The sequence below is a fragment of the Podarcis raffonei genome, chromosome 9, assembly GCF_027172205.1.
Source record: "Podarcis raffonei isolate rPodRaf1 chromosome 9, rPodRaf1.pri, whole genome shotgun sequence".
Classification (NCBI taxonomy): domain Eukaryota; kingdom Metazoa; phylum Chordata; class Lepidosauria; order Squamata; family Lacertidae; genus Podarcis; species Podarcis raffonei.
In genome coordinates this window covers 29,787,222-29,811,717 of record NC_070610.1, presented here as the reverse complement: position 1 = coordinate 29,811,717, position 24,496 = coordinate 29,787,222, and the positions used below count along the sequence as shown (strand labels likewise).

General features: G+C 39.7%; 1 protein-coding gene and 1 long non-coding RNA gene across 52 annotated transcripts in view; one reads left to right on the top strand and one right to left on the bottom strand.

The window, feature by feature from the left end:
• SORBS2 (sorbin and SH3 domain containing 2) overlaps positions 1-24,496 on the bottom strand; it is a 184,386-nt gene that overhangs the window by 34,973 nt on the left and 124,917 nt on the right. For 37 of the 50 annotated variants that reach the window (XM_053402421.1, XM_053402427.1, XM_053402433.1 and 34 more), the window contains 6 exons: positions 17,020-17,086; positions 15,711-15,755; positions 12,943-13,120; positions 11,692-11,806; positions 2,184-2,267; positions 1,084-1,140 (listed from right to left, as the gene is read on the bottom strand). In XM_053402421.1, the coding sequence (XP_053258396.1) occupies positions 1,084-1,140; positions 2,184-2,267; positions 11,692-11,806; positions 12,943-13,120; positions 15,711-15,755; positions 17,020-17,086 (546 nt within the window). The remainder of the gene's footprint in view (positions 1-1,083; positions 1,141-2,183; positions 2,268-11,691; positions 11,807-12,942; positions 13,121-15,710; positions 15,756-17,019; positions 17,087-24,496) is intronic. The other 13 variants (XM_053402431.1, XM_053402453.1, XM_053402449.1 and 10 more) reach the window with 3 other exon arrangements.
• The window catches only part of LOC128420692 (uncharacterized), a 102,940-nt gene that overhangs the window by 76,185 nt on the left and 2,259 nt on the right, over positions 1-24,496 (top strand). The window contains exons 7-10 of one of the 2 annotated variants that reach the window (XR_008332083.1): positions 1,855-1,950; positions 2,658-2,840; positions 13,323-13,540; positions 18,130-18,564. This is a non-coding gene — a long non-coding RNA (uncharacterized LOC128420692). The remainder of the gene's footprint in view (positions 1-1,854; positions 1,951-2,657; positions 2,841-13,322; positions 13,541-18,129; positions 18,565-24,496) is intronic. The other variant, XR_008332084.1, reaches the window with a different exon arrangement.

Here is a 24,496-nt window from a genome sequence, read left to right as displayed (position 1 = left end):
AACTGTTTTCACAATCTTTGTGACATTGAGCAAACTAATTTGCTCATTATAAATTGCCTGTTCGGGGCAGGTACTAACTGATTTGCAGCTGTCATTTGCAGCTGCAAAATGCATCACCAAATCATCACCAAATTTTATTTTTAAAAGTGAAAAGGAGATATACAATAGTGCAAGTTAACAGTACCTGGAGAACATCATCGAGGTATTTGAATATTACCAAAACAGTCCTGTTTGTTTCATTTTGAAGGCTCGTTTTCTGGTCCTGCTAAACTGTAAAATATTCATACTGCTACACTCTGTTACATTCTGATACATGAAGGATACCAAGGCTCTCAAATCGGAGGATGTGCATATTGACTACTCTAGATGACAAGAACTGTCTTCTACTTTCTATGCTGCTGGATTAGAGAGAGGGGCCACTGCCAAGTTGCCTAGTCTCTGCTTTTCCTTGTCTTGATTCCTCCAATCCATTCCTCTCACATGTGCCTCTGGTCTGCTGAGAGATGCCAGCTACCAACCTCTCCCTCTCTTGCTGCTGCCTAGCTGTACTCCTAGGCAACATGACTTGCTGGGAGCAGCCACCAGCAACAACATTCCACCAAAACTCCAACCCCTGTGTCCTGATTTGTGTCCACTGTGCAAATCCCAGAAATTCCAGAGTAAATAAGCAGAGCACTGGACCTGGACATCCTGCTTAAGGCAATTTCACACTGAAGAACACCACCACCTAGTCTTTCCCTTGAGAGAAAGAGGGGAAGGCACAGAGGCGGCGGCAAGACACAGAACAGGTCAGAAGAAGAGCAAAGAGCATGTGCAGCAGTCAGAATGGACCTTTGTGGAGAAGCAAGTATGTCTTGTATGCACAAGTCAGGACAAGAGAGTGCAGTGTGCTGCCCCATTGCCCGTATGAGGGACCCCCCACTGATGCTAGAAAGAAACCGAGTTATAATTGTACTTAATTAGAAGGGCTGTTTATAGGGTGTTGTGTCTGTGAGCACTACATAGAAACCAAGCGAAAGAGAACTCATGATGTATGCCGTTCCCGAGTTTTAATCATTGAAAGAAGAAACATGCTTAATTTACCTCATTGGAAAGACCTGGAGGATTGTCTTGAACATAATCCAAAAGCTTTTTAGGAGGCTGCATCATTTTAGCAGAATTGCGAGAAGAAATGGAGGAGAATCAATGGCAGCAAGGAATGGAACATGTGGAGAAGGTGAACATAGTTAGAAACTGAGTGTGGACAGATTACAAGAGTGGCACAAACATAACAAAAATGTGGGGAATAGTGAATGTGGAGAATGTGCAACAGAAAGCATACAACCATCTTATTAAACCCTTGCCTAGTTTAAAATAAGCCGCCTTCATTCTTACAAGACAAACAAATGTCAAGAAAAACCATTCAAATATATTACCAGCTCCTATTTAGATCTCTGCTGATTTTTAGGGTGAGGGGAAAGTGTTCTGGGGTGCAAATAACCAAAGTTCTGCTTCTCTCCCTTCCACCTTCATTCATTTTGTTGGGCTTGAATGAACAGCTAGGGATGCTTGGGTAATTTGGTATTTGAATTCTGATACAAACTACACTGATCATCACCTACCAGACTAAGGAACAGACCCAGACATACTTATCCTCTGTATTTGGCATTTCTGTTAACATTGTGGTGCAGTGTGGAAGATGGTGGTCTCTTTCTCTACTTATTTCATTATCACTGATTTTGTGTTTCTGCAACTATAACAGAAGATCTCTTAGGGTCTAAATTAGAGTAATGATCAATTTAATTATTAAATCTAAACAAGCATAGCAAAACTTTAATAAAAGGTGTAACATACTATGTTTTTCTTGTCATTTAGATATTAGTCTCAGGAATCAGTACTCCAAATTAGTGATCATCTGTGTTTTCAATAGTAAAGGACTCAGGAAAAAACTATTAAAGGAAGTTCAGTTTGGTGAGCCATTCTTATGAAACATTCTCTGAGCTTAAGTGGATTTTCTTCAAACATTCCAAATGTATATACCACAACCACACTATCTAACACACGAGACCTTTGACTGTGTGCATTTATTATTCCTTTTTTAAGGCACTGAAGCGTGTCTGGAAGCTAGGCAATTTGATCTAGAAAAGTGTAAACTGCATCTTATTTTCCTAAAGTTTATCTATTAATATTCTAGCCTCACTTACCGGGCGTCCAAACTCCAGCTCAGAAAAGAATTTATACCAGGGTTCATTTTCTAAATCTATGTCATCTGGGTTTATGCGACCCGTCTGGAAGAATTGTGAAGGAGAAAGGGGAGGAAAAGGCACACACTGATCAAAGTGTTGGAAATGACATGGCACACTGATGACACACAGACATTAACACAAATAATAGGAAAGAAAGAGTGAAACAAAAACAAAGGGATGGAGGGGACTTCATGGTGAAGTGAGATTTGATTTGAGAGTTGTCACACTGTGGTTGTTTGAACTCCTCCTTTTCAGCTTGTCCTCCAAAGGATTGTTGTGTACACACAATACAGAAAATATGATGGGTTTTTAAGAAGATTACATCAGATTACTTTGTGCCGCTGTTTCTTTTTTTAAAAAGCACTATTATACATCAAATAGAAGCATGTTTGGTTGCATTCAGGGATGCAGTATATATGCTTTCTTTTTCAGGATCTATGTAACTCTCAATGATAGGTAAATGCACATGATTTGGGGCAGAATTTGGACCACCCAAGGAAAGCATGTTAATTTTGCATTTTGAAGTCAAGCATTTTGAAGTAGTATGCAGGATGATGACAGCACAACCACCTCCTTCAGCCATTTTAAAATAAGCTACTCATATAGTACTGACAGGTGCGTCTCTGTGTGTGAAAAGTTCTGCATCACTACCTGACACTTGAAGAAAAATGTTATTTGGAGAGATGGGAGCCATATACAGCATCTAGGGTGAGTTCATGGTACTTGGCCAGACAGGCAGCTAGTACTGTCAATTTTGGACAGCATGTATGACTTTTCAGGGATGGGAGAATAAATGTAGCCACCCATTCCCATGTCCCCTTTCAATAAATAATCAGATGTCTGAATAATCATGATGAAGTAGTTAGAGAGTGTTGAATTTGGAGTGATATGACCTAGTTCAAACCCCCTTTCACCAATAAAGCTCACTGGGTGACTTCGACCACTTCCTTTCAACTAATTTCCTATGTTGTTGTTTTGAGAATAAAAAAATTAAAGGATGGATAGACCACACGCACCACCTCTAGCTCCTTGGAGGAAGGGCAGTATAGGAATAAAATAATAAAATATATGTTATTAATATTTATTTTCCTGGCAATTTGATATTCATTCAGCACACTGATTTACCCCCAGTGGTGATGGTTTGTGAAGAAGGCAGCCACAGCTGATTGGGTCCTTCCACTGAGGGTCTGTCTTTAGTGTGCACTCTTTAAAGTCATGAGCAACTTTTTAGAGCATCATCGATACATAGTCAAATAAAGCAGCCTTTTTCCCACAGTCATCATGGGACACATCCTTTTGATTCACTTATTGTGCTGTAGAGGGCAGCAAGAAACAAGAATTTCTGCTCAGAGCCTTTTGCAATTGTACGGCCCCAGCTTCACCTTTCAGGACAAGTCTCTAGCAAAATTCTTCTCATCAGAAGCAGCAGGAGTCTCAAATAACATCTTATATCCTATATTCCAAGTGGAATTAGGTGAACACAAGAAGAACAAGTGATTTTCCATTTGACACCACTGCTGAGCACTTTCCTTTTTGCCATGGCACAATTCTTTTTATCTGCTACTTTGGTAGCTGCTGTTTTTTGTTAGTTATAATTTCTTTATGAATTACATTTTTAAATTAGTCAGCACGAGACAGTATGGAATCAAAGGTGAGATAAAATATTTAAAGTAAATTTCTTACACACAAATTCAGAAATTGTCATTCCTGACATTCCTTTAGGTTTTTTACAGAAACACAGACAACAAATGCCCTGAACTTACATACTGCTCAGAGTGCCAGCTTGTAAGCTCAGATGCTATTAGTTTCCACCAGCTGAACATCACAATTTGTGTTAGCAGTGCAACAGTAAACGCATTAGTGTTAGAGTAAGCATCCCCAGGATTCCCCTCTTTCATTCACCATACCATACCATCCACTCCAGTAGTCAAATGCTAACATTTCTGGCTTTGTAGCACTTTTCTGTGTTTATTTTTCTGTGTTTACTCATAAAGATGATGGATAACTACCATGCACAAAGCTTATTACTTTCTGTCTCCAATTTTTGTTCCATGATTAATTGAAAAGCTTTGTTCAAGTACAATATTCTTGGTCAGATAAAATGTGGTTTATCAGTCTGAAAAAGAGCAGCGTCCTTCCTTCCTTCCTTCCTTCCTTCCTTCCTTCCTTCCTTCCTCTCCCTCCCTCCCCCCCTCCCTCCCTCCCTCCCTCCCCCCCTCTCTCCTGAATGACTTGATGCAAGGTTTCCAAAACTCCTTACATAAAAATCAGAGAACTGTGGTTAAGGCTAGCGAAAATTGCTAACCACAGATTGCACCAGTTCACAAACAAGAGGACTGCAGCCTGTGTTTAAAGCACTGTTTACTGGTTTATATGTATATAGGAAACTGGATATAACAGGAAACTCTGGAAGTCTTGCACTAAGGTAGGAAGGAAGCACTGGCGTAACTCTCATGTATTTTTTTTTGGGGGGGGGCATGGATATAGGAAGGCATCTAGCTCAAAGGTGTCTCTGAATATGGAGACTCCATTTAGTTATTATGACTAAAAGGAACTGCTAGAGAAATTTGTGGAGAATGTCTTATATCTAGACTTACATGTAGATAAGCTTTTGACGCAATCTAACATTGCGTACAACTGCAGCTGGTTGACTGATGGAACCCAAAGGGACTGGAGAAGAGATGACTGAGATGTGATATGATAGCCATCTTCAAATATATCTGAAGGGCCATCATATGGATGATGGAGCAAGCTTGTTTCTGCTGTTCCAGAGCATAGAATCTGGACCAATGAATTCAAATTAGAAGAATGGATATTCTGACTAAACATTAGGAATAACCTTTTGACAGTAAGAGCTGTTTGACAGGGGAATGGACTACTTCAAAAGGACTACTCCAATGGACTCTCCATTGGAGGTTTTTAAATAGAGGTTGGATGGTCATCTGTCAGGGATTCCTTAGCTGCTGTTGATGCACTGCAGGGGGTTGAACTAGATGCCATTGGGATCCCTTCCAACTCTATAATTCTGATTCTGTGAAACAGGTTCGTTCAACTAGTTTGTTAACTTGCCAACTGGCACAACATCTGTGCAGAATCCTGGTAACCCACCAGAGCCTGATAACAGGCTGGTGAGCCAATGTTGCCTTTCTGATTTTTGTAATAAGGTAAGCCCATACACCAGGGGTCAGCAACCTTTTTCAGCTGTGGGCTGGTCCACTGTCCCTCTGACCATGTGGTGGGCCGGACTATATTTTGGAAAAAAAATATGAACGAATTCCTATGCCCCACAAATACCCCAGAGATGCATTTTAAATAAAAGGACACATTCTACTCATGTAAAAACATGCTGATTCCTGGACTGTCCGCAGGCCGGATTTCGAAGGCTATTGGGCCGCATCCAGCCCACGGGCCTTAGGTTGCCCACCCCTGCTATACACTGCACATATTTAAAAAGCTGTCCCACCCAAAAGTAATACAGCAACTCCATACAGCTATGTGTGTAAGCAGGACAGTAAAAAATTGTGTTACTTGATCTGCACTGTCAAAATGTAATAAGTTGTGTGTGCATAAATAAAGAGGCAACTGAGGTCTCAATCAAAAATAGAACCCTGGATACATATTTCCACTTTTTGTCCTGGTACTAATTTACACATGCCTCCTCTCTTTATATGCTTTTGGGAGAGGACTACAAACTGTCAGCTGAAGGTATGGGGTTTTCTTCTTAAAAAACGCAGAATTTGCACAACTGTACTCATGCATGCAACATGCATACAAACAGATGTTGAGAAAAATCATAATTTGTTTTAAAGGAAAAAGTGCTCTAAATATATTTCAGGGATGGACATGTATGATCTAACATTCATTACTGAAAAACATTTAGAGTTGTTTTTGATGCAGCACTCATGTTGCTGAGCTGTTTCAGTGATGTCTCATTTTAGATTTTAGATTTTCTCGCAGAATTTCATAAAACTGCACTAGTTGTAAGCCTTGCTGAGAGTTATTTTGACAGAGAACATGGAATATAAGCACCTTGGGAGCCAAAAGCAGACTCAGAAATAACTGAAAGGGCTCAACAAAACAAGGGCTGCCCCCAAAACAGCTCTATTCCCCCCCCAAGTAATTGATACTTTTCAATCAATGATGTGACAAACCCAACATAGAAAAATGTCTGTCAATTATGAATTGCACACCCAACCCTGTGCAATATGGGCCTCTTGGGTGGGCAGTTTCTTGTAACAAGCAACATTTGATAGCCTTCCTTTTATAAAATGACAGATATCCATGAGGCCATGCATGCTGCTTTCTGACATACTGAATAAAGCAAAGTTGTAATGCTAATTGAGGAATAGCACTTTGCCAGGGTATCAATATGACATCTTTAAAAATGTATTTGCTCCTCTTTTTTACCCTGGACTTGGGGCCAAACTAGACTGGGCACTGAGAGAGGTCCTCAACTGGATCTCCCACATATTATTTAAAGTTAAAAGCAAGCATTGGGGAGGAGATCTGAGCCAGGAGTATATGGTTATGTAGTAAATAGCAGCTTCAGCTTGTTCTATTGAGCAGTGCACCTATCTGTGTTTGCAGACTGCTTGCCTGGAATCTCTGGTCAACTGAGGCCAAGCCACATGTGATAAGGCCTGTATATAGGCCTCCCTGTATTTTCGCCTCCAAATCTCGCAAGATACAGGGGATCCCGAGTAAAGAGATTCTGTGCCTCTCTCCTCTCAAAGTGGCTCTCCAATGACTTCCCTTCCCATCTTGTTGTGGTGTTCCAGTTTCCCAGGCATTGTTGACAGTAGCCAGGAAGTAGAGAGGAAGGCAGGTGGTGTTGCCTCTTCTTCCTGTGCCACAACCCCAGCACGGATAGCTGCAGGGTTGGTTTGTTTTGGAGGGGAGGGGCTTTCTATAATAGTCAAACTCTGAGTTGGCTTAAGAGCCTCTAACTCAAGATGAAGGATAAGCATCATCACACCTATGATGCCTGGTAAAAACGTTCTTGTCTAGGCAAGCTTACCCAGAGGCTTTAAGTATGTTGGTGTGAGTTTTAAATCTGTTTTGGTATTTTAACTTTTTTAATGTTTTAAAGTATTGTATTTTGTTACTGATTTTATCTTTTGGTAAACTGCTTTGAGGTCATTGTTGTTTCTTACAAACAGGCAGTGTATAAATTTTGCAAAATAAATACCTATAGATTTTGACACATGGCATACTAAAATGTAGAACTTTCAACTTCTGTTTTGAGATGTTTGAAATAGCACACCTGTTTGATACAAAGTGCCTTTTAGGATCAAATACATATTTTTTGGTATTATTTCTAAGTACATATTTCTAAAGCTACTGCTAAAAATAATATACATTCTGAAGAGTAAAAACATATGAGCACAAGGAATACTGTGTACCTCCTGGCTTTGACTGCTAACTTCTTTACATTTTTCTCCATAAACAGAGGAAAGCAGCAGAGCTCTTGGAAAGCGGAGGAATTGGGGTTTAACTTGCTAGAGGAATGATAAGGCAGGAGCTCTCAAAAGCTGTGCAGAAGATAATTTATTACCCAACACATTTTTAGTATAACTATTCTTTCTCAGGGTCAACCCTGATTTCAAACTATTCCACACCATGCCTTTCCTTGCTTTTTGAGATACTTCAAAATGCAGTTTTGGTCCCTTTCTGAAAGAGAGGAATAAATGCATTGAGCACCGCATTATTTTCTGTATGCTTTTGAAGTCTCCTCCCCTTTTGATCCTGTGTTTGGTGCCTTTCTTTCCCTCTTCTGTTATCTTTTCAGAGGAACTCAGCAATTGAAAAAACAATGAAAAAACAAGTCTGTGATGCATTTTAAGTATCCAGGGCTGCTAATGTTACATTGGCATCATGGGCAGTTATGTGGTTTCCAAATAGCTAGCATTCAACACTAGGCCTTTGAAGCAAAACCTCTATAACCTATGCCTATGGGGCCATGTGTTTTGCAAAAAGCACTGATATTTGATGTAGCAAAATGGTGAAACTGGTGAAAATCGGCCCTTATGAGAATGAATGTGGCCTCCCTCTGGCTTGTGCTCCCCTCCTCCTCTTCCCTCCCCCACTTAACCACAGTTTAGCATGTTGTCTGAATCCTAAACATGCTTAAATTTGACTATGGTTAGTGAAAACAAGCCATCTTCACAAATGATTGCTTGAAGTTGGCTTGTTGTTACTAACCATAGCTAAGAACAACTGCATATTTTCCTCTAGTCAACATTATCAGTACTTATTATTATTACCACCAAAAAGCAGGGTATGCTCCCATTTTCTTTTCTAGCAAGGTTCGGGTACCTTTAACAGTTGTGTGACCAAAAGAATTTCAACACACAAGTGAAATTCCCTACCCTAAAGTGATATCCCTACCCTAAAATGCAAAACCACATTCTTTTGCTTTCTGGGCCAGAAAATAGTGTCTCTCTCTCTCTCTCTCTCTCTCTCTCTCTCTGTGTGTGTGTGTATATATGTTGTTGTTGTTGTTGTTTAGTCGTTTAGTCGTGTCCGACTCTTCGTGACCCCATGGACCAGAGCACGCCAGGCACCTCTGTCCTCCACTACCTCCCGCAGTATGTATATGTGTGTGTGTATATATATATATATATGTGTGTGTGTGTGTGTGTGTGTGTGTATGTGTATATATATGTGTATATATATATATATGTATATATGCCCATTCTCTCCATATTAGATTTCAATTCGCGTTACAGCCCCAGGTAATGGGAATTAATTTCCCACTTCATGAACATGCTATAAAAAGGCAAAGTCCCAATTATAGTGAACTCTGTAGATTGCATTTCTTTTGTCCACAAATTTTGCAGCTCTGACACAAAAAGGCATTGCCTATTACTTTATGCAAATGAACTGTTTTACAATTAACATCAGTTGTACAGTGAAGACTTCAAAATTAATGTTACATTAACAACTTGGCTCTGTGTTAATTGATTTAGAGTCTGTTCAAAAGGAAGCGATTGTCAGAACACCACAGCTACCGTTTAAGATCCAGACCTCCAAAGTTCTTTGAAACATTTAGCGTTTTGCAGCTCCCTTTGAACATTTAGAAACAAACTTACTCAATTTGTCACAACGTGAAATGGAGTCCTCGGCAATCAGTGCCAGCTACAAGCGCAAGCAGGGTTTGGGGAGATGGTTATATTTAGATTACATCAATGATGAATCTCACATAACTAAAGCTTTATTCCAAGGGGGAAATCTGGTAAAAAATAAAGTGAATTAATTTAGGATTTGCTAGGCATTACAGTGAAACCTTGGTTCCCAAACTTAATCTGTTCTGGGAGTCTGTTCGATTCCCAAAACAGTTCGGAGACCAAGGCACGGCTTCTGATTGGCTGCAGCAGCTTCCTTCAGTCAATTAGAAGCTGCAGAAGCCACGCCGGGCATTTGGCTTCCAAAGAACGTTCAAAAACTGAACAATTACTTCTGGTTTTTGTTCGTTCCAGAGCCAGAAAGTTCGGCTCCCAAGGCGTTCAGGAGCCGAGGTTCCACTGTACTAAACAAGGGTGCATTTGTGAAACATTTCAATATTATGCAGAGTTATTTGTATTGGGTGGGTTTTTTGCTCCATGATATTTCTATTGCAGAAGTTGAATACCAGACAAGGATAGTTATTTGAGATTGTTTTAATTATAAATGTTTCTGATGTGGTGCAGAGAAGAGGAATCCAAACCCCTAATCTGCTGTCCTAGAGAGGATTTGGATAGGGCAGAAGGCTCCGTCCACTCAGCTCTGCCAGTGGGGGAGCTCTGCCATTACCAGCAGAAACTCCTCAAATGGGCTGTTTGGGGTGCAGGGATTGATGCAGAAATGGAACTTATGAATGCGCACATGTAATACTGACACAGACTGGAAATTGACTGATTTCTCCATGTTACTGTAGAGAGCAGAAGTATGGTAATTTTCAGCAGTGATCTTGTATTTCTCATAACATATAATTTCACCCCAACTTCTTTCAGATTGCACAGTGTGCCTGTCCTTGATGGGAGGCAAAGCACAGACATTTTCTTAAATCAATATAGGGTCAGGTTTTTATGCTTGGCCTTCAGAAGTTTCCATAGATGTGATGATTACAGTTAATTCATCACTTCTTTAAAAAAAAAATGAATGGCACACTATTATTGTAAATGTTGGCTGGTCGGAATTGGCCAATGTTAACTTTAATTCTTCCCAAATATCAAGTTACACTTATCCCGCATGTATATAAAATTTCATCATGCATTATATGCTGATACAAGTTATTGCATTTGTGACAAATAATCTACATTCCCACTGAAACCTTCATTATTAATCACACTTGAGAAATAAAAACTGGAAACTACCCCCTAACTGGTTTAACCGATAAGACAGGGAAATATTAAGACACACCCATTCAGTGTAGTTTATATGCTATATAACTGCTATGGTAAAATTTGGCTTCAAAAGCACTGGCCACAAAGTAACATGTCATAAGTAAAACTCAGCATTTGGGTACCTACATCAATCAGTATTTTAATTCCTGAACAGTGGAAATATAAAATCATTTACAACTTCTAAAATGATATATTAGAATGCTACAGATCAACCCTAAAAATGCTGAGCATTTAAAGACAATTGCTGCATCCAAGTTAGGCAACATAAATTGTACTGGTCTGGTTAAAGCCAGCTCAGCTAGACCACCTTCTGGGTAATGAAGAAAGATATTGCCTTTGTGTCCATTAAAGGTATAAAAGATGTTACTTTTGCAAGGACAGTATTGTGTTTTAGTACGTTTGAGCAAAGCACACTTTCCCCAAGACTACACATATGCAATAAAAGTCAATGGGCAGAGTATGCCATAGAGTTACTGGGAACATTAGTGGTAATTTTGGAAGTATCAGCCTTATTAAGCATGCTTTTAAATAATTTTATATGAACCCTAGCTTAAAAAATGCAAGAGAGACATTTAGCCACAAGTTAGTGTGCACTGAGCCATCATTTGTGAAGACCTCATTAAGCATAAATAATGAAAACACATTTGTGGATTTAATTTTTCTGGAGTGCCTAGGAACAAGGATCCCCGCCCCCCCCCCCCATGTGTAACAACTTTCATGTTATACATGTGCTGGTAAAATTGCTACAAAGGTGACAAACTCCCCACATTCATTCTGCAACTAGGGGCTTATAAGACTGCTTACCTATGTGACAAGTTAAACAAGAACATTTTTCAGATTGAGTCCAACATTTAAAAAAATCCAAAGTAGTCAAATGTGGCAAGCAAACCAAAATTGTGACATTTCAGCCACAAAATGTGAACTCTTCAACCACCACAAAAATCTCTTTAAAAAGAGTTCAGTGCTTTTCATTTCTTTTCAAAGCATTTAATGATATCTGTTAAAACTATGCCAGCTTTTATGACTAGAAATGAACTCATTAAACTATTTGTCGTGTTTAAATACAAACCGACTTCACTTACCGGTCTCTCGTGTTCGAGGATAGAAGACTTCCCTGGCTCGTATTCAAAAATACTCCTTGGTTCTGAACGGAATTTGCGTGTGTCTACTTTTCTATCAGGAGGGTCCCACTCATTTCTAAGATAAAATAAAGTTGACAACTGAATTAAATCATCTTTCCCACCAAGCTCTATTCATATATAAAAAATGTCTTGTGGGTACTGCAAGCCTACTTTCTCCATGTGCCATTTGTAAAATCACAATAAAACTGACACTAAAAGCAGAGATTTCATAGAAAGGAAAACCATGCTTCGCAATAGCATAATTAGTGACATTATGGTATTTGAAAGTCAAGAGGCAATGCAGCAGTTTAGATATTTTTTTTAAACTGGTTTTTATAAACATGAAAAATGTTATACAAACAAGTATACCAAGTTTCCTCATGTTGTTTGTGTATCACAAAAATAGCGTAATAAATGTGGGAAAATATCTACCACGTATGTTTCATTATTAGTGGTCATTGTATAAATTCTTGGTTTATGAATTGGTTTAAACAATTAGGAAGAAGAAGAAAGGGAGAGGGGTGTGACGAGTGGGGTGGGGTGGTTATGCTTCCATTATTCTACTTAGTGTGTGTGAGGGGTTGTGTCAGCGTTACTTGTATGGGTTCTCTTACTATTAACTTGTATTTCCTTGGTGGTGAGAGAGGTTGGGTGTGGCGTAGGGTGTGGTTGGTTGTCTTTGGCCGGCTGTAGTGAGAATTGTTTTTGTGTGTGAGCCGGGTGTGAGTGTGTATTTTTGAATCAGGCTGGCCAGATTGATTTGTGTTCTGTCGGGGGATTCTTGTTGTCTTGTTGGGCTGTGTATGTGATAAAGGGGAGCCATACTGGGGTGAAGGTGTCTTCTTCTATTTGTCCCCGTGTGAGTTTAAGTTTTATTGGTTAGTTTTTCCAATAAGGCTGCTTCCCATACTATTTGATACCCTTGGTCCATGCTTACTCCTGACAGGTCTCTCCAGTGTCTGGCTATGATGTTTCTGGCTACTGAGAGTAGGTGGGTTATGAGCTCTTTGTGGTGTGAGTGGAGCAGTTTAGATTGTTAAGTTATTTATGGTGAAGCAAGACACACTCTATATAAAAGCATTTGCAGTAAGTATAAAAATACTTCTTATGTGCTTTACACATTAAAAGAGCCTGAAATAATGCCTCTCACATTATGCCTCATGGAATTTGCTGCTTCTAGATTGACTGCTACAAAACGGCTGCAAGGCTTACTTCTCTGGTGCAGATCGTTGCCGTGGGCGAATTGGGGGTGCTGGGGGTGGTGGAGGTACAGGGGACGAGACCTTAAAGGCCTCCGTGCCATTGTCAGAAGTACTTTTCGTCAGCGGTCTGTATGTCTGTGTTCTTGCAGCAGGGTGTGCTTGAGCAGAAAAGGATGGGCTGAAGTTACCTAATAAAATGACAAAACAGAAAAAAGCCAAAATATAACTATTAAGATCACTTGATATAATACATATATGCCACATTCAATTATGGGTTTTAAAAAATTAATGTGAATTTAATGGTAGTTCTTCTTGGCTTATATCCTCAGTTCCATGAATGGAATAGAGTTTACAGAATGGAATTTTCCTGCTTCTTCTTTTCCTCTGCAGCAACCTGCGCCCCTAAACATCGGCTCCTAGAGACTGGGGCATCCTCTAGAACAGACTAGCATGTGGTGTGGAAGGCCGCAGCAAGAAGGGCAGATTTCCAAAGACCAGGGCTCCCAGGATGAGAACAAAAGAGTCATCCACTTCTACATTGCCACCTTGGATTCCACATCATATACCCAACACAGAGGCTACTTGTGGACCTATCTTTGAGAAGAAGGGTATGTAACAACACACATTTCAGTCCCTAAACACATTTATTGGAAGTAAGGTAAAGGTAAAGGGACCCCTGACCATTAGGTCCAGTCGTGACCGACTCTGGGGTTGCGGCGCTCATCTCGCTTTATTGGCCGAGGGAGCCAGCGGACAGCTTCCGGGTCATGTGGCCAGCATGACTAAGCCACTTCTGGTGAAACCAGAGCAGCGCACGGAAACGCCGTTTACCTTCCCGCCGGAGCGGTACCTATTTATCTACCTATTTATCTTCGAACTGCTAGGTTGGCAGGAGCAGGGGCCGAGCAACGGGAGCTTACCCCGTCGCGGGGATTCGAACCGCCGACCTTCTGATCAGCAAGTCCTAGGCTCTGTGGTTTAACCCACAGCACCACCTGCGTCCCTGTTGGAAGTAGATCCCTGTTGGAAGTAGATCCCACTAAATTCAATGGAACTTAGAACGACTGGTCTTGACTGGAGTGGGCAGACTTCAGGCTTGAGGGATCTACTTTGATTTTTACTAGAACCCTGAGCTCTATCAACTGGAGCCAGGTTCAAAAGAGTAGATCAAGTTGAGGCAAACAACATTCTCCTAAAAGTTAAGAAAAAGGGTGCCTTTGGGCAATTGTTCAATCAAAAGAAGTGTTTTTGGTACCAGAAGTCCCATATTGATTCATGGTAAGCATGGCTTGCACAACTTGTAAACCATCAAGTGAAATGCAGCACACCACCTAGGTATAGGGCCGTATCAATGGCTTGACAGGACTCCTATTTCTGCAGTCCCAAGCAAGTGGTTTATCATGCCTTAGGTGGACTTGATACATGGATAAAGGGTTCTGTTCCCATTTCTCTAAAATCTGGAAATGCCTTGAGGCATAGCCACAGTTGGGATAATTTACTGCTGGCTGCCATTGTTATCTTGGTGGTTGCTTGCTAGCAGAAAACTGAAAAAGAAATGCACACATGCTTGAATTTAAGCCTGCCTTTGTTAATTTTGTAACAATGCATTTCTGGTTAGTAATATAATATTTATCAGCATTAGTTCTGGACAGTCACCCAAGCAGATCACATATATGTAATTTTTTTGCAAATGAAGATTGAATCTATGCAGATTGTGATGTGAACTTAAATTGGAAGTTGCATTTTTAAAAATGCATTTTTTCCTATGGTGCATTACCATTTTGCATATTTTTGCTAATATGTATAACACATTTTTAAAGGGCTTTTCTAACCAATAAGTACACAATTATTTGGTTTGATGTACATTTTTACAGAAATTTGCAGCCTTCGACCGCTGTTCTGTCACTTTCTATTGTTATATTGACAATTTCAGTTTAATTTCCAGCAGTTGCAAAAGCAACGTGCAGACAGTTTTAATGGAATGCACAGTGTGGAAGCTTGAGTTTTGGATTCATGTTTTGTCCCATGGTAAAGGGGATGATCTAGTGAAAATTAAACAAAACAGCCAAACTACACATTACACTTAATGAAGAGCATGCAGATACAGCTTTGAATTTATTTTAATTAATTACAGATGCAGGGGGCTTTTCCTGTGCTTCCTAGCCACATGGCCAGAAAGCAGGCAATTTTGTTGCAAATGTGACAGTGTGTCTGTGGGGAGGGGGAGGGGGAAGGGTAAACCTCCCCTCTTCATATAACAATTGCCCAAATAACAATTGTCCACCTGCTTCTTTAGCATAATGTATAGTTTAGCCCTGAGCAGAATTTATTTATTTCAGTGTTAACCCTCTCATATTAAAATTAATGAGACACAAAAATATACGACTTTGGATTGTTCCCATGTTTTATGCATACAGTGCAGTATTCTACTCAGCTGCTACCTTTATCATCCCCAATGCATGTTGATGGAGGTTATGCTAGTAATCAAGCTCTGCTTTGAAATTGTTCCCAAAGCCAGAATCTGTCCAAATTAGTACAAAATCAAAGCACTGGAAGGTCACCATTGAAAATACATTTTGGGTTATTTGGCTGGAAAAAGAATTCACACGCAATCATTCAGGTGTCAGGAAAATAACGAAATGACAAGAATACACTGAGATCCCACAACACAACAATAAAAACTGCAGTTACACAAGCACAAGAAGGATGGGCCTACAAGGTTAGGTAATTGCCAAAATTAACGAGAACAGACTCATGAAGGGAAGGAATAATTCCTACCAGTATTATATGCATAGGCAGTATTATACATGTCTGTGTCATCATCTACAAAAAGAAAGATAAATGTTATAGTGGTGCAACACTGGTCCGCTTAGAACAGCAAGGCAGCTCTACCATCCCAAATACTGTAAAACAAAACAAGCAAATTGTAGCCACCTTTATACTTCAGGAGTCTATCTCATATGCTACCAATCCTGAATTGCATACAGCTGTTCTGTCACTTGAGAGGCAAATACAGCAATATGCTCTATCCCTGAGCTATGGCCCTTCCAGTTAGGTATGGAATATTTAGCTGATTCGTTAGTTAATCTACAATAAATATTTAATCAACTTAAATATGGCCCTGATTAATTGGCAGTGGGGGTTTTATGTTAATTATTTTTAAAATAGGAATTTTGTGATAGCAAACCTATGGCCCCAGAGTGTGGAGCATTATGAGAATGAAACAAAATCAACTATGGATCTACTGGATCCAAAGATGTTTTGTTTCCCTGTGAGGGACTGAATTTAGGCTCTTCATCTATGCTAACCAGGTGCAGATTAAACTAATTTCTCCAGTGCTTTTGGTGATGGTGGGGAGGGCGTGGATACAAAACACAGTGATCCATTGCGCTGAAAAGCCCAGCAAAAGTGCTCCCCTTAGCTTCCATTTTGGCTGCTACGTCCATCACTTAACTCCCTCTCCCCTTTGCTCCTCCAGGATTGCTCGGTTAATCAATAAATTAACTGTTATTTGATCAATTCCCTGCTCAGCCATGACACTTGCTTCATAACCCTGGACCAGTCACTGTCTTTTATTCTTGGACTAAATGTTATTCTCAGTACTTATCACACAAAACGACTCCTTTTACAATAACTAAACTATAGGTTGTGGATAAGAGGAGAATCAAATGACCCCATACCTAGGCTAGGATCATTTTGTCATTAACTTTGTTGAATTTATAAAAGGAAGGAAAAAAAGGAAGAGCTCTTTATTTGATTTGTTGCCTTGGCAGGATTACAGCAATGAAAATTTTCCCAAGCTAATTCTAAGGGATGAACACAAAACCCCGAGCTACTTCGTTTCCCTAACACACTCATTGTAGCCTCTGTTATTTTTCCGTACTTCTTAAAAATGTTAATTTCTGTTAGAGAATTCCTTAAGTTTCCCCCACAGAAAAATGCACCAGCTGTATTGAATATACTTATTTGGCTTGAAATGCTCAATGGACCTTGGTATTTTATTATTGAATGACCACTGGCATATATTATCTGACAGCAAAACAGCAAGATGTATGAAAATACAGCAAGGAGAGAAAGTTGGACATACCAGGCTTGTGAACCATGTGTATTTGCTTGAACATCGTCTTATACCAATCCTTCGGCCTGTCAACTGTCTAAAAATGACAAAGTTTAAACAATTAGCAAGAAAACAACAACAAAGATTAAATTGGTTACACAGTAGGTTGAATTAATGTACAATGGAGGTAACTAGGAGGGTCGTTTACTCCTTTGATGGGTCCTCATACTTAACTGATGGGTATATTAATAATACAAAAATAATAAAGTGATTTTTAAAATCACTTTATTTGCAGAAAAGAACCTAAAAAGCAAGGAACAAACAATAATAAAATCTCAATTCAATATGTAAGCCTATTAAATCATCATTAAATTGCTCCAGAGTTGATAATGACCAGGTGGGGATTCTCCTTCTCTGCATGCCTACTGGAATAAAAACCTCTCCAATAAGCACCAAAATCCCAAAAGTACTTGTCTGTTAGCCACCTGAAGGGAGTTCCATACTAAAAGTCCAGGCCCATGTCACCATTACTGGGGACATGATTCCATAAGACATGCTTCTGGTGATTGCAATGACTGCACCAGCATATAGGGAGCAAGACCAGCTCTCAGGCTGTTTTTGGCCTAATGGGTCATAGAAGATATAGCTCTGCCTTTTGCAGTACTATTTAATGTCTCCTTCATTAGGAATGTTTGGATATGATTGATATCTCAGTACTTCAAGGCACTGGATTGGATAAACTTCAGAACCGCTCCAAAGAAATAATTCTGTGGAAAATAATGGACTAGAAAACTAGGGATGGAAGGAGCATTTGAAGCTGGGTTGCTTGAATATTCAAATGACTGGGAGCATAACATAGCCAACCTTGAGCTGAGTCCAGGATAACCTCTAAACTGTGCACCTGGGTGTGTAGGGGTGGGTGGGTGGGAGTACAATCCTATCCAGCATTAGCCATATAGCTCTATCCAGATCAGCAGATTTACAGGACTTACAGGACCTTTATGTTCAACTCATTTGCCTTCATTCATCCCCAAACTGACTCCAAACCTTTGTTCAGGATTTCTACAGACTCCCTACAATGAGAGGTCATCAGCATACCAATGACATTTTAACTCTAACCTCCATTTGATTTCTCCCCAGGGCTTCATGTCAATGTGGGACTGAATGGATTCCTGTGGCACCTCACAGGCCAAAGGCCATAGAGTGAAGTCCCCCAGTGCTGCTTTTTCTGCTCATCCCTTTGGAAAGGACTGGCACTACCATAGCACTGCATCCTCGGGTCTCACTCTGGCCAGATGATCTGAGAAGGAAACTATGGTTGATGAGGACGATGACTGCCAAGAGGTCCAGGAGGACCAGTAGAGTTACATTTCCCCTTTGGCAGAAGTGTAAACAAGGTTGGAAAGGATCCAAATATCCATGTTTCAGGTTCTGAACAGTAAACTACTCCATGGGTTGTTGAGAAAGCAACTCGGCTCACCCCTGCTTTATCCAAGGAAAGGTTTCTTGTCTTGGGAGACTGGGGAGCAGTAATGGCCAAACCAAGCCTTACCAAGTGTTCCAATTGGAAAACCAGTAAGTTCCTCAAGTGCTTTCAGGATCAGCTGGAGGGTGGGGATAACCCATCTTTATAGATAACTGTCTTTGTGAAGCATTAGTCCTTTGTTTTCAGCAAGAAGGGCTAAATATAATACAAATGATCTAGCACAACAGGTCTTCGTAGGTGCTATTTCATGTGATTACATTGAGAGGGGTAGGGGGAAGCGCAGGACTAGATGACTGCTCCTACCTCTACCTATATCAAGTTAAAAAGGGTGCTTATGTGATTATCAGCCTGGTGCTACTGGGAGCCCTGATCATCTGAGGATGCATCAGCTCTGAACATGCATGTGCTGAGGGAAGGGCCAGTGGGGTGCTCCAGTGGTCAACAGGAATAGTCCTGCCATCTCTCCATACACAGACTAAGCACATGGAGGAAAAGCCACCTTTTATTGGGGCTAAATAAAGGAGGGATGGTGGGAATGCACTACATGAAGATTTGTCATTACTACAAAGGCAAGTAATTAAATTAAGCGTTAGCGTTATCCACCAATACATGCAGTTTCAGTTGCACTGAAATGTATTCAATTGCTGGACATACTCCTTTGATGTAAAAGAATTAAGCACCACAATTATAAAATCAGACTGTAGCAACGATGTAAAAGAAGGAAGAGATGCAAGTATTGTTTGAGATTCTTGAAGAAATAAATGCCGTGGAGTGATGATCAATGAGGAAATGCACAGCTAACGGAGGCATTTATTCTTCTCAGTGGAGAGTCTCCTCTTTGCCCTACATTCTGTTTAGCCTTTGTAACAATCCATAATCAAGCAATGCTTTGTGCAAACAGGCTTCTAATTTTCTCTGGGCAAAAGCCCACTTAAAAAACAGAAAAGCTAGCTACAGTATTCCAACACTGCTTAAGTGAAACAAATCCGGATGGACCGGATTTAGTTATTCACACATAAATGAAAGGCCTCTTTGTCGTACAAATAATCAGAAGGTTGACCGTGAAGCAATTATAATGGATTGTTGGTTAAAAGTAAAACACACACAATCCAGTAGCTACACAAAACTTCTTGCAGCTCGATTCTTTTCTAGATAAGATCCTTTGTAATGGTAGTCAAATCCATTGACAGCAAGCATCTTTTATTCTCTTTGTAGGCACAGCCAATATACTCACCATTTACTCTTTTTTTTTTTAAAGCATTATAATTGGATACAGTGTAGGGTATTTTAAAAATTCTTATTACCAAATCCTGGGAATCTTGTAAATGCTAGGCAGACAACTAAGCTGTGCATGGATGTAAGCTTATTTTGTTCCACTGAAAACAATATGGAAGAAAATAATCTTAAATCCATCAGCTTAAAAGGTAGGGAAACAGACAATGCTTAGAACCAATGTTGAAGCTGGACACAATAGTGGTTTCTAGTTTGCCATTGGTATATGTGCATGTGTGGCAATACTGCATTCAATTCTTTATCTTTCCATAGTTCTTAGCATCACATTTTGCTTCTCCCCATCTTAGCACCGTGTTACTGGCTGCTGAAGAGGTGGGGGATTATTTATCACTTGCCAAAATTCCTTCACTGTCAGTGCGTCTAAGGGACATGTTGGTAACTTTGACGAACTTCAAATATTAATGGTTTTTCTGTGGAAGTTTCCATGGGGGAAACTGCAGGAAGACCTGTGTGGGATGAGGGCATTCACCTCTCTATTTTGATAAGGTTTGAATGAGCCCTTATATCTGGAGTTCTAGCTGACCTGAGTTCTGCAGTCCTACAAGCAAGTGTTTAACAAGCACCTTTTGCAAACACCCATACCAAGCACTGGCAAAAGTTAAGTTTATTTTGGAAAGATATATTGGGTTGCTCATAAATTGGGTGACAGCATTAAAATATTCAATGGGTCAGTGGGGGAAAATCATAAGACAACAAGAAATGACATCAATTATGTTAACAGTAGCATTCATATTTTTTTTATGTCCACTATGTTCAACTGACAGTAAACCTTTTCTATTCCAGAAAATTCATCATCTGTCTGTACAAGTAGCATGGAAGAAGCAAAATAAGACCTATTTACAAGAAAAACAGCTAATCTCGAAGTCTGCCACCTACAGACACAGCTTTAAGAAAACATACAGTGCAAGCTGGCTACAAAACTGCCCATTTTGGGGAACAAGTGGATGAGAAACTTGGACTGCATTTCTGGTGCACAAGGACGCTTTTTGCATGGTCATTCATGGCAACTTAAAGGATCACAACTTCTAAAAATACAGAGTAGTGCCAGTAAAAAAATGAAACAGTGCACACCAAAACCCTTGCAAAACCACCTTAAACAGTGATGCATGCAAGCTGCAAAGATAACAAATTTGTACACTCATTCCTTCCCTGTAATGCATAATCCTATGATCTTGATAAAATGTCAGACCACACAATTCCATTTTGATCTGAAGTCATGTATTATCTGCACATCATATCCTAATATTTCACATTCGGTGTTCTACATATACTTTCCAAAGACCTCTACATACAAAAGCTGCTTCTAAATCAGAAATGATTGACTTGCATAAATTTTTGGTTCCCATTATTTTAGTACATTGCAGCTAACTGAATGCTGCAAAGTTTGCTTGTCTATCTTGCTCAATATGCAGAAAACTATCATGTATTAAATTAAAATAATTGAGTATCTGTAACTATACTTGGAATACATTTTAATGAGTCCTCGGCCAAAAACTAAAGAAATGACATAATACACATTCTCATATATGATACGGAATTTTTTAAAAGAAATGAAACATAAAAATTTACATAGCCAAAATATTGGAGTCTTTCTAAGATGACTCAGTATCTGAAACTGGGTATGTAACATAAATGTAGATATCTTTATCTTAATTTTCAATTTACCTAGCACTCCAGCTCTTTGGAATATTGTACAATGACCAACCGTTAACACAGAGAATAAAAACGACAATGATGTAATGCACTATAGGGCACTTATAGTTGTCTAAGCTGCGCCTTGTAGATCTACCTAGAAGAACTAGTTACTCAAGGTTGAAAATTTGGTTTTCTATGTCAGAGGCTGACAGTGAGCTTAATTGCTGTACGCTCTTGGAAAGTGACCAGGGTTCTTAAATGGGCAGGCATTACATGCTGCAAAAATATGCATTTCCAGACTCTTGGCTGAAAGATATCTTTGTTCAAAAACTGGCCCAGTATACAGTAGACATGTTAACTATACTGCTGAAACCTCCCTTTACTGCAGCTGAGCTTTGCTTTATGAAGAAGCTAGATTTCTCACTTCACACTTTACTACAGAGACAAGCAAGCTTACAATATTTATGCTCCTACAAATGGACAGAATGAAATCTAAGGAAAAGCTTAATATCTGAATAAACACTGTCCTTTCAATAAAGAGCAAATTCCACATTCTGGTTTTCCTAAGGATAGCTTTTATACAATTTTTGGTGGTTGGCATTTTGCATCTGAAGTGTGCACAAGTTCATCTTCTGCAGCTGCCACCTTTAAAATATACGGAAGGAAGCCCCATCTCCAGTTTATAGGTTTCCCTTGGCCAAGATGCCTTCCGTGGTACCACCATAGGAGCCAACTCCTAGGGGCTGAGGTCCATCTGCCCCCCCCTGCAAAGTTGATGGGCTTTACCATTCAAATGGTATGTGTGTGCGCGCCATGACTTGTGATCAATTACGTGGAGTGGGGCTTCCCTCCCCCCCCCCAATATTATATTCAAGTTGACACTCCTGGATGCCACTGAGTAGGAATTGCTTCCTTGCTGCAATCTACACTGCCCAACAGCTCGGCTTCTTGGTCTATGCCAATCTGTACTCAGCTTAGAATGAATGAACAGAGACCAATGAATACACTGCCAATGCAAAATTAAAAGGCAGAATAAAAAATTGGGTGTCATTTCCCCCCATCAGTGATGCGATGGACACTCTCCAGTAGGAATCCGAGGCTGTTGCAAAACAATTTTACAAATGGCAATCTTAATGTCAATAAAGGAACAGCTTGATGGAGAATTGTGTTCAAAGCAATCTTCCGCTGTGGTTGGAGTACCGAGTTCTGCCAAATAGGCACACAATCCGCTGAGAAGATCTCTGCATCCATTCCAACATATTGTGTGCATATGTGTGTTCCTGTTGTAAATCATTTTTTTAAAAAGGAATGTCTACAGAATCTGAAAGTAGTTAATGGATTGCAACCAAATTATTTCTAGTGGGCAATGCATTTGATCCTCAAATTGTTAAGTGTCTGCTACTTAAATGTTATCTTATCTACAATACTTTTTTATAGTAAGCACACACAGCTGCTGGGGGGCATCATTAGACAATATGGAGTGCAGTGTCAACAATATGCTGAGCGCACTCAGCTTTATTTTTCTTTCAAACTGGATCTGGGAGCTGAAGTTAGGTGCTTGTGCAAATGTTATGGGCTGGATGAAGGAGAACTGCAGATGAATCCAGATAAGACAGAAGCGATTATATCCACTTGAACAGCTAGAAAACTGATCCACCATTGTCAATTATGGGTGGCTTTCAATGCTACTTTTTAAAGGCACATCTGACATCTGTGCACATTGGTATTCTATGATTCATTCAGACACATTGCTGGAATGTTAACAAGCATACCAATTTCCCAGCGAAGGTGCAAGCTCAGCAAACCACTTGAAAAGGAGAAAGTATATCAACTAGACAACTGGTGCCTGATTTAGGGCGTATTTAGACTGAATTAAAAGAGCCAAATTTATTAGCAAAATTTCCTTTAAAAATCAAATCTCCTAATTTCCATTCTAATTGACAAGCAGAATATGAAATTTAAGTTAATCACAATAACTAATATGCTCTGCTGGCTTCAGTTAAAGTGAGACAGTGACTGACAGTGTGATCCTGTGCACAGCTACAAAGAAGTAAGCTTCAATTGAGATCAGCAGTACTTACTCCTTGGTAAGTGTACCTAGAATTGCAGACTAACTCTGGCTGGATTGGTAACTCAGGCAGAAATGTGGTGTACACTTGATTATTTACCACCCCTCCTAAAAAGATGTGCATGATAATGCACACTTTCCTCTGTACTAAATTACAGAACACAGCAACAACAACAGTACTAAGCCCTGTTGAACTCAGCAAGATGTATGGACAAGTACAGTGATATATGATCCAATACAATTGCATCTGAAACACTTGTGCTGTTTTGCATGGATCTTAAGATGAATATGCAATCAGAAAAATTAAAAAGTAACTCTAAACAGTCTGATGCTGCAGAGCATTAAGCACTCCACCTTATCTAGTTTGTGTTTCTGTGGTCACTTAACACATGCCTCTTTGTTTATATGACATTCTGAGCAAACTATGTAGCTGCTATTCTATACATGCCTAATTGGGAGTAGGTCCTATTGAGGTCAGTAGGACTTACTTCTGAATGAGCATGCCTAGGACGGCATTGTGCATGTCTTAAATCACATCAGCTTATAACATTTTATGCAATAATAGTTCTACAAGCTAAAAACATGTTTTTATATAGAAACAGCTATCCACAAATGGGAGGAATTTCATAGCCAATCTTAAAGAGATCAAGAGAATCTGGAGGCTTAAATATATAGCTGGCAATGGGCCAGGCCCATTAAGTACAGTTGAGAGGATTTTAATTCATGCTCTTATATAACTAATAGCCATCCTATTTGATTAGTCTGTGATTCTTTTAAAAAGACAATCACAGAGGGATCTGCCTCTGTTGAATGGGATGGAAATGTCTTCAGAATTGTTATAGTGGGAGTTAGTCATTTAAAAAAAACACTTTACATGACTTAGGTAGATCACAACCATAGTAAAAGGAAGCAAGAACTGACTGAGCTTCTCCCCTCCCATATTCTTTTTAAAAGCCACAGTCTTACCACTTAGAGCAAAATATTTGCCTATCGCTTTTTCTCCCATCAATTGCATTTCTCTCTCT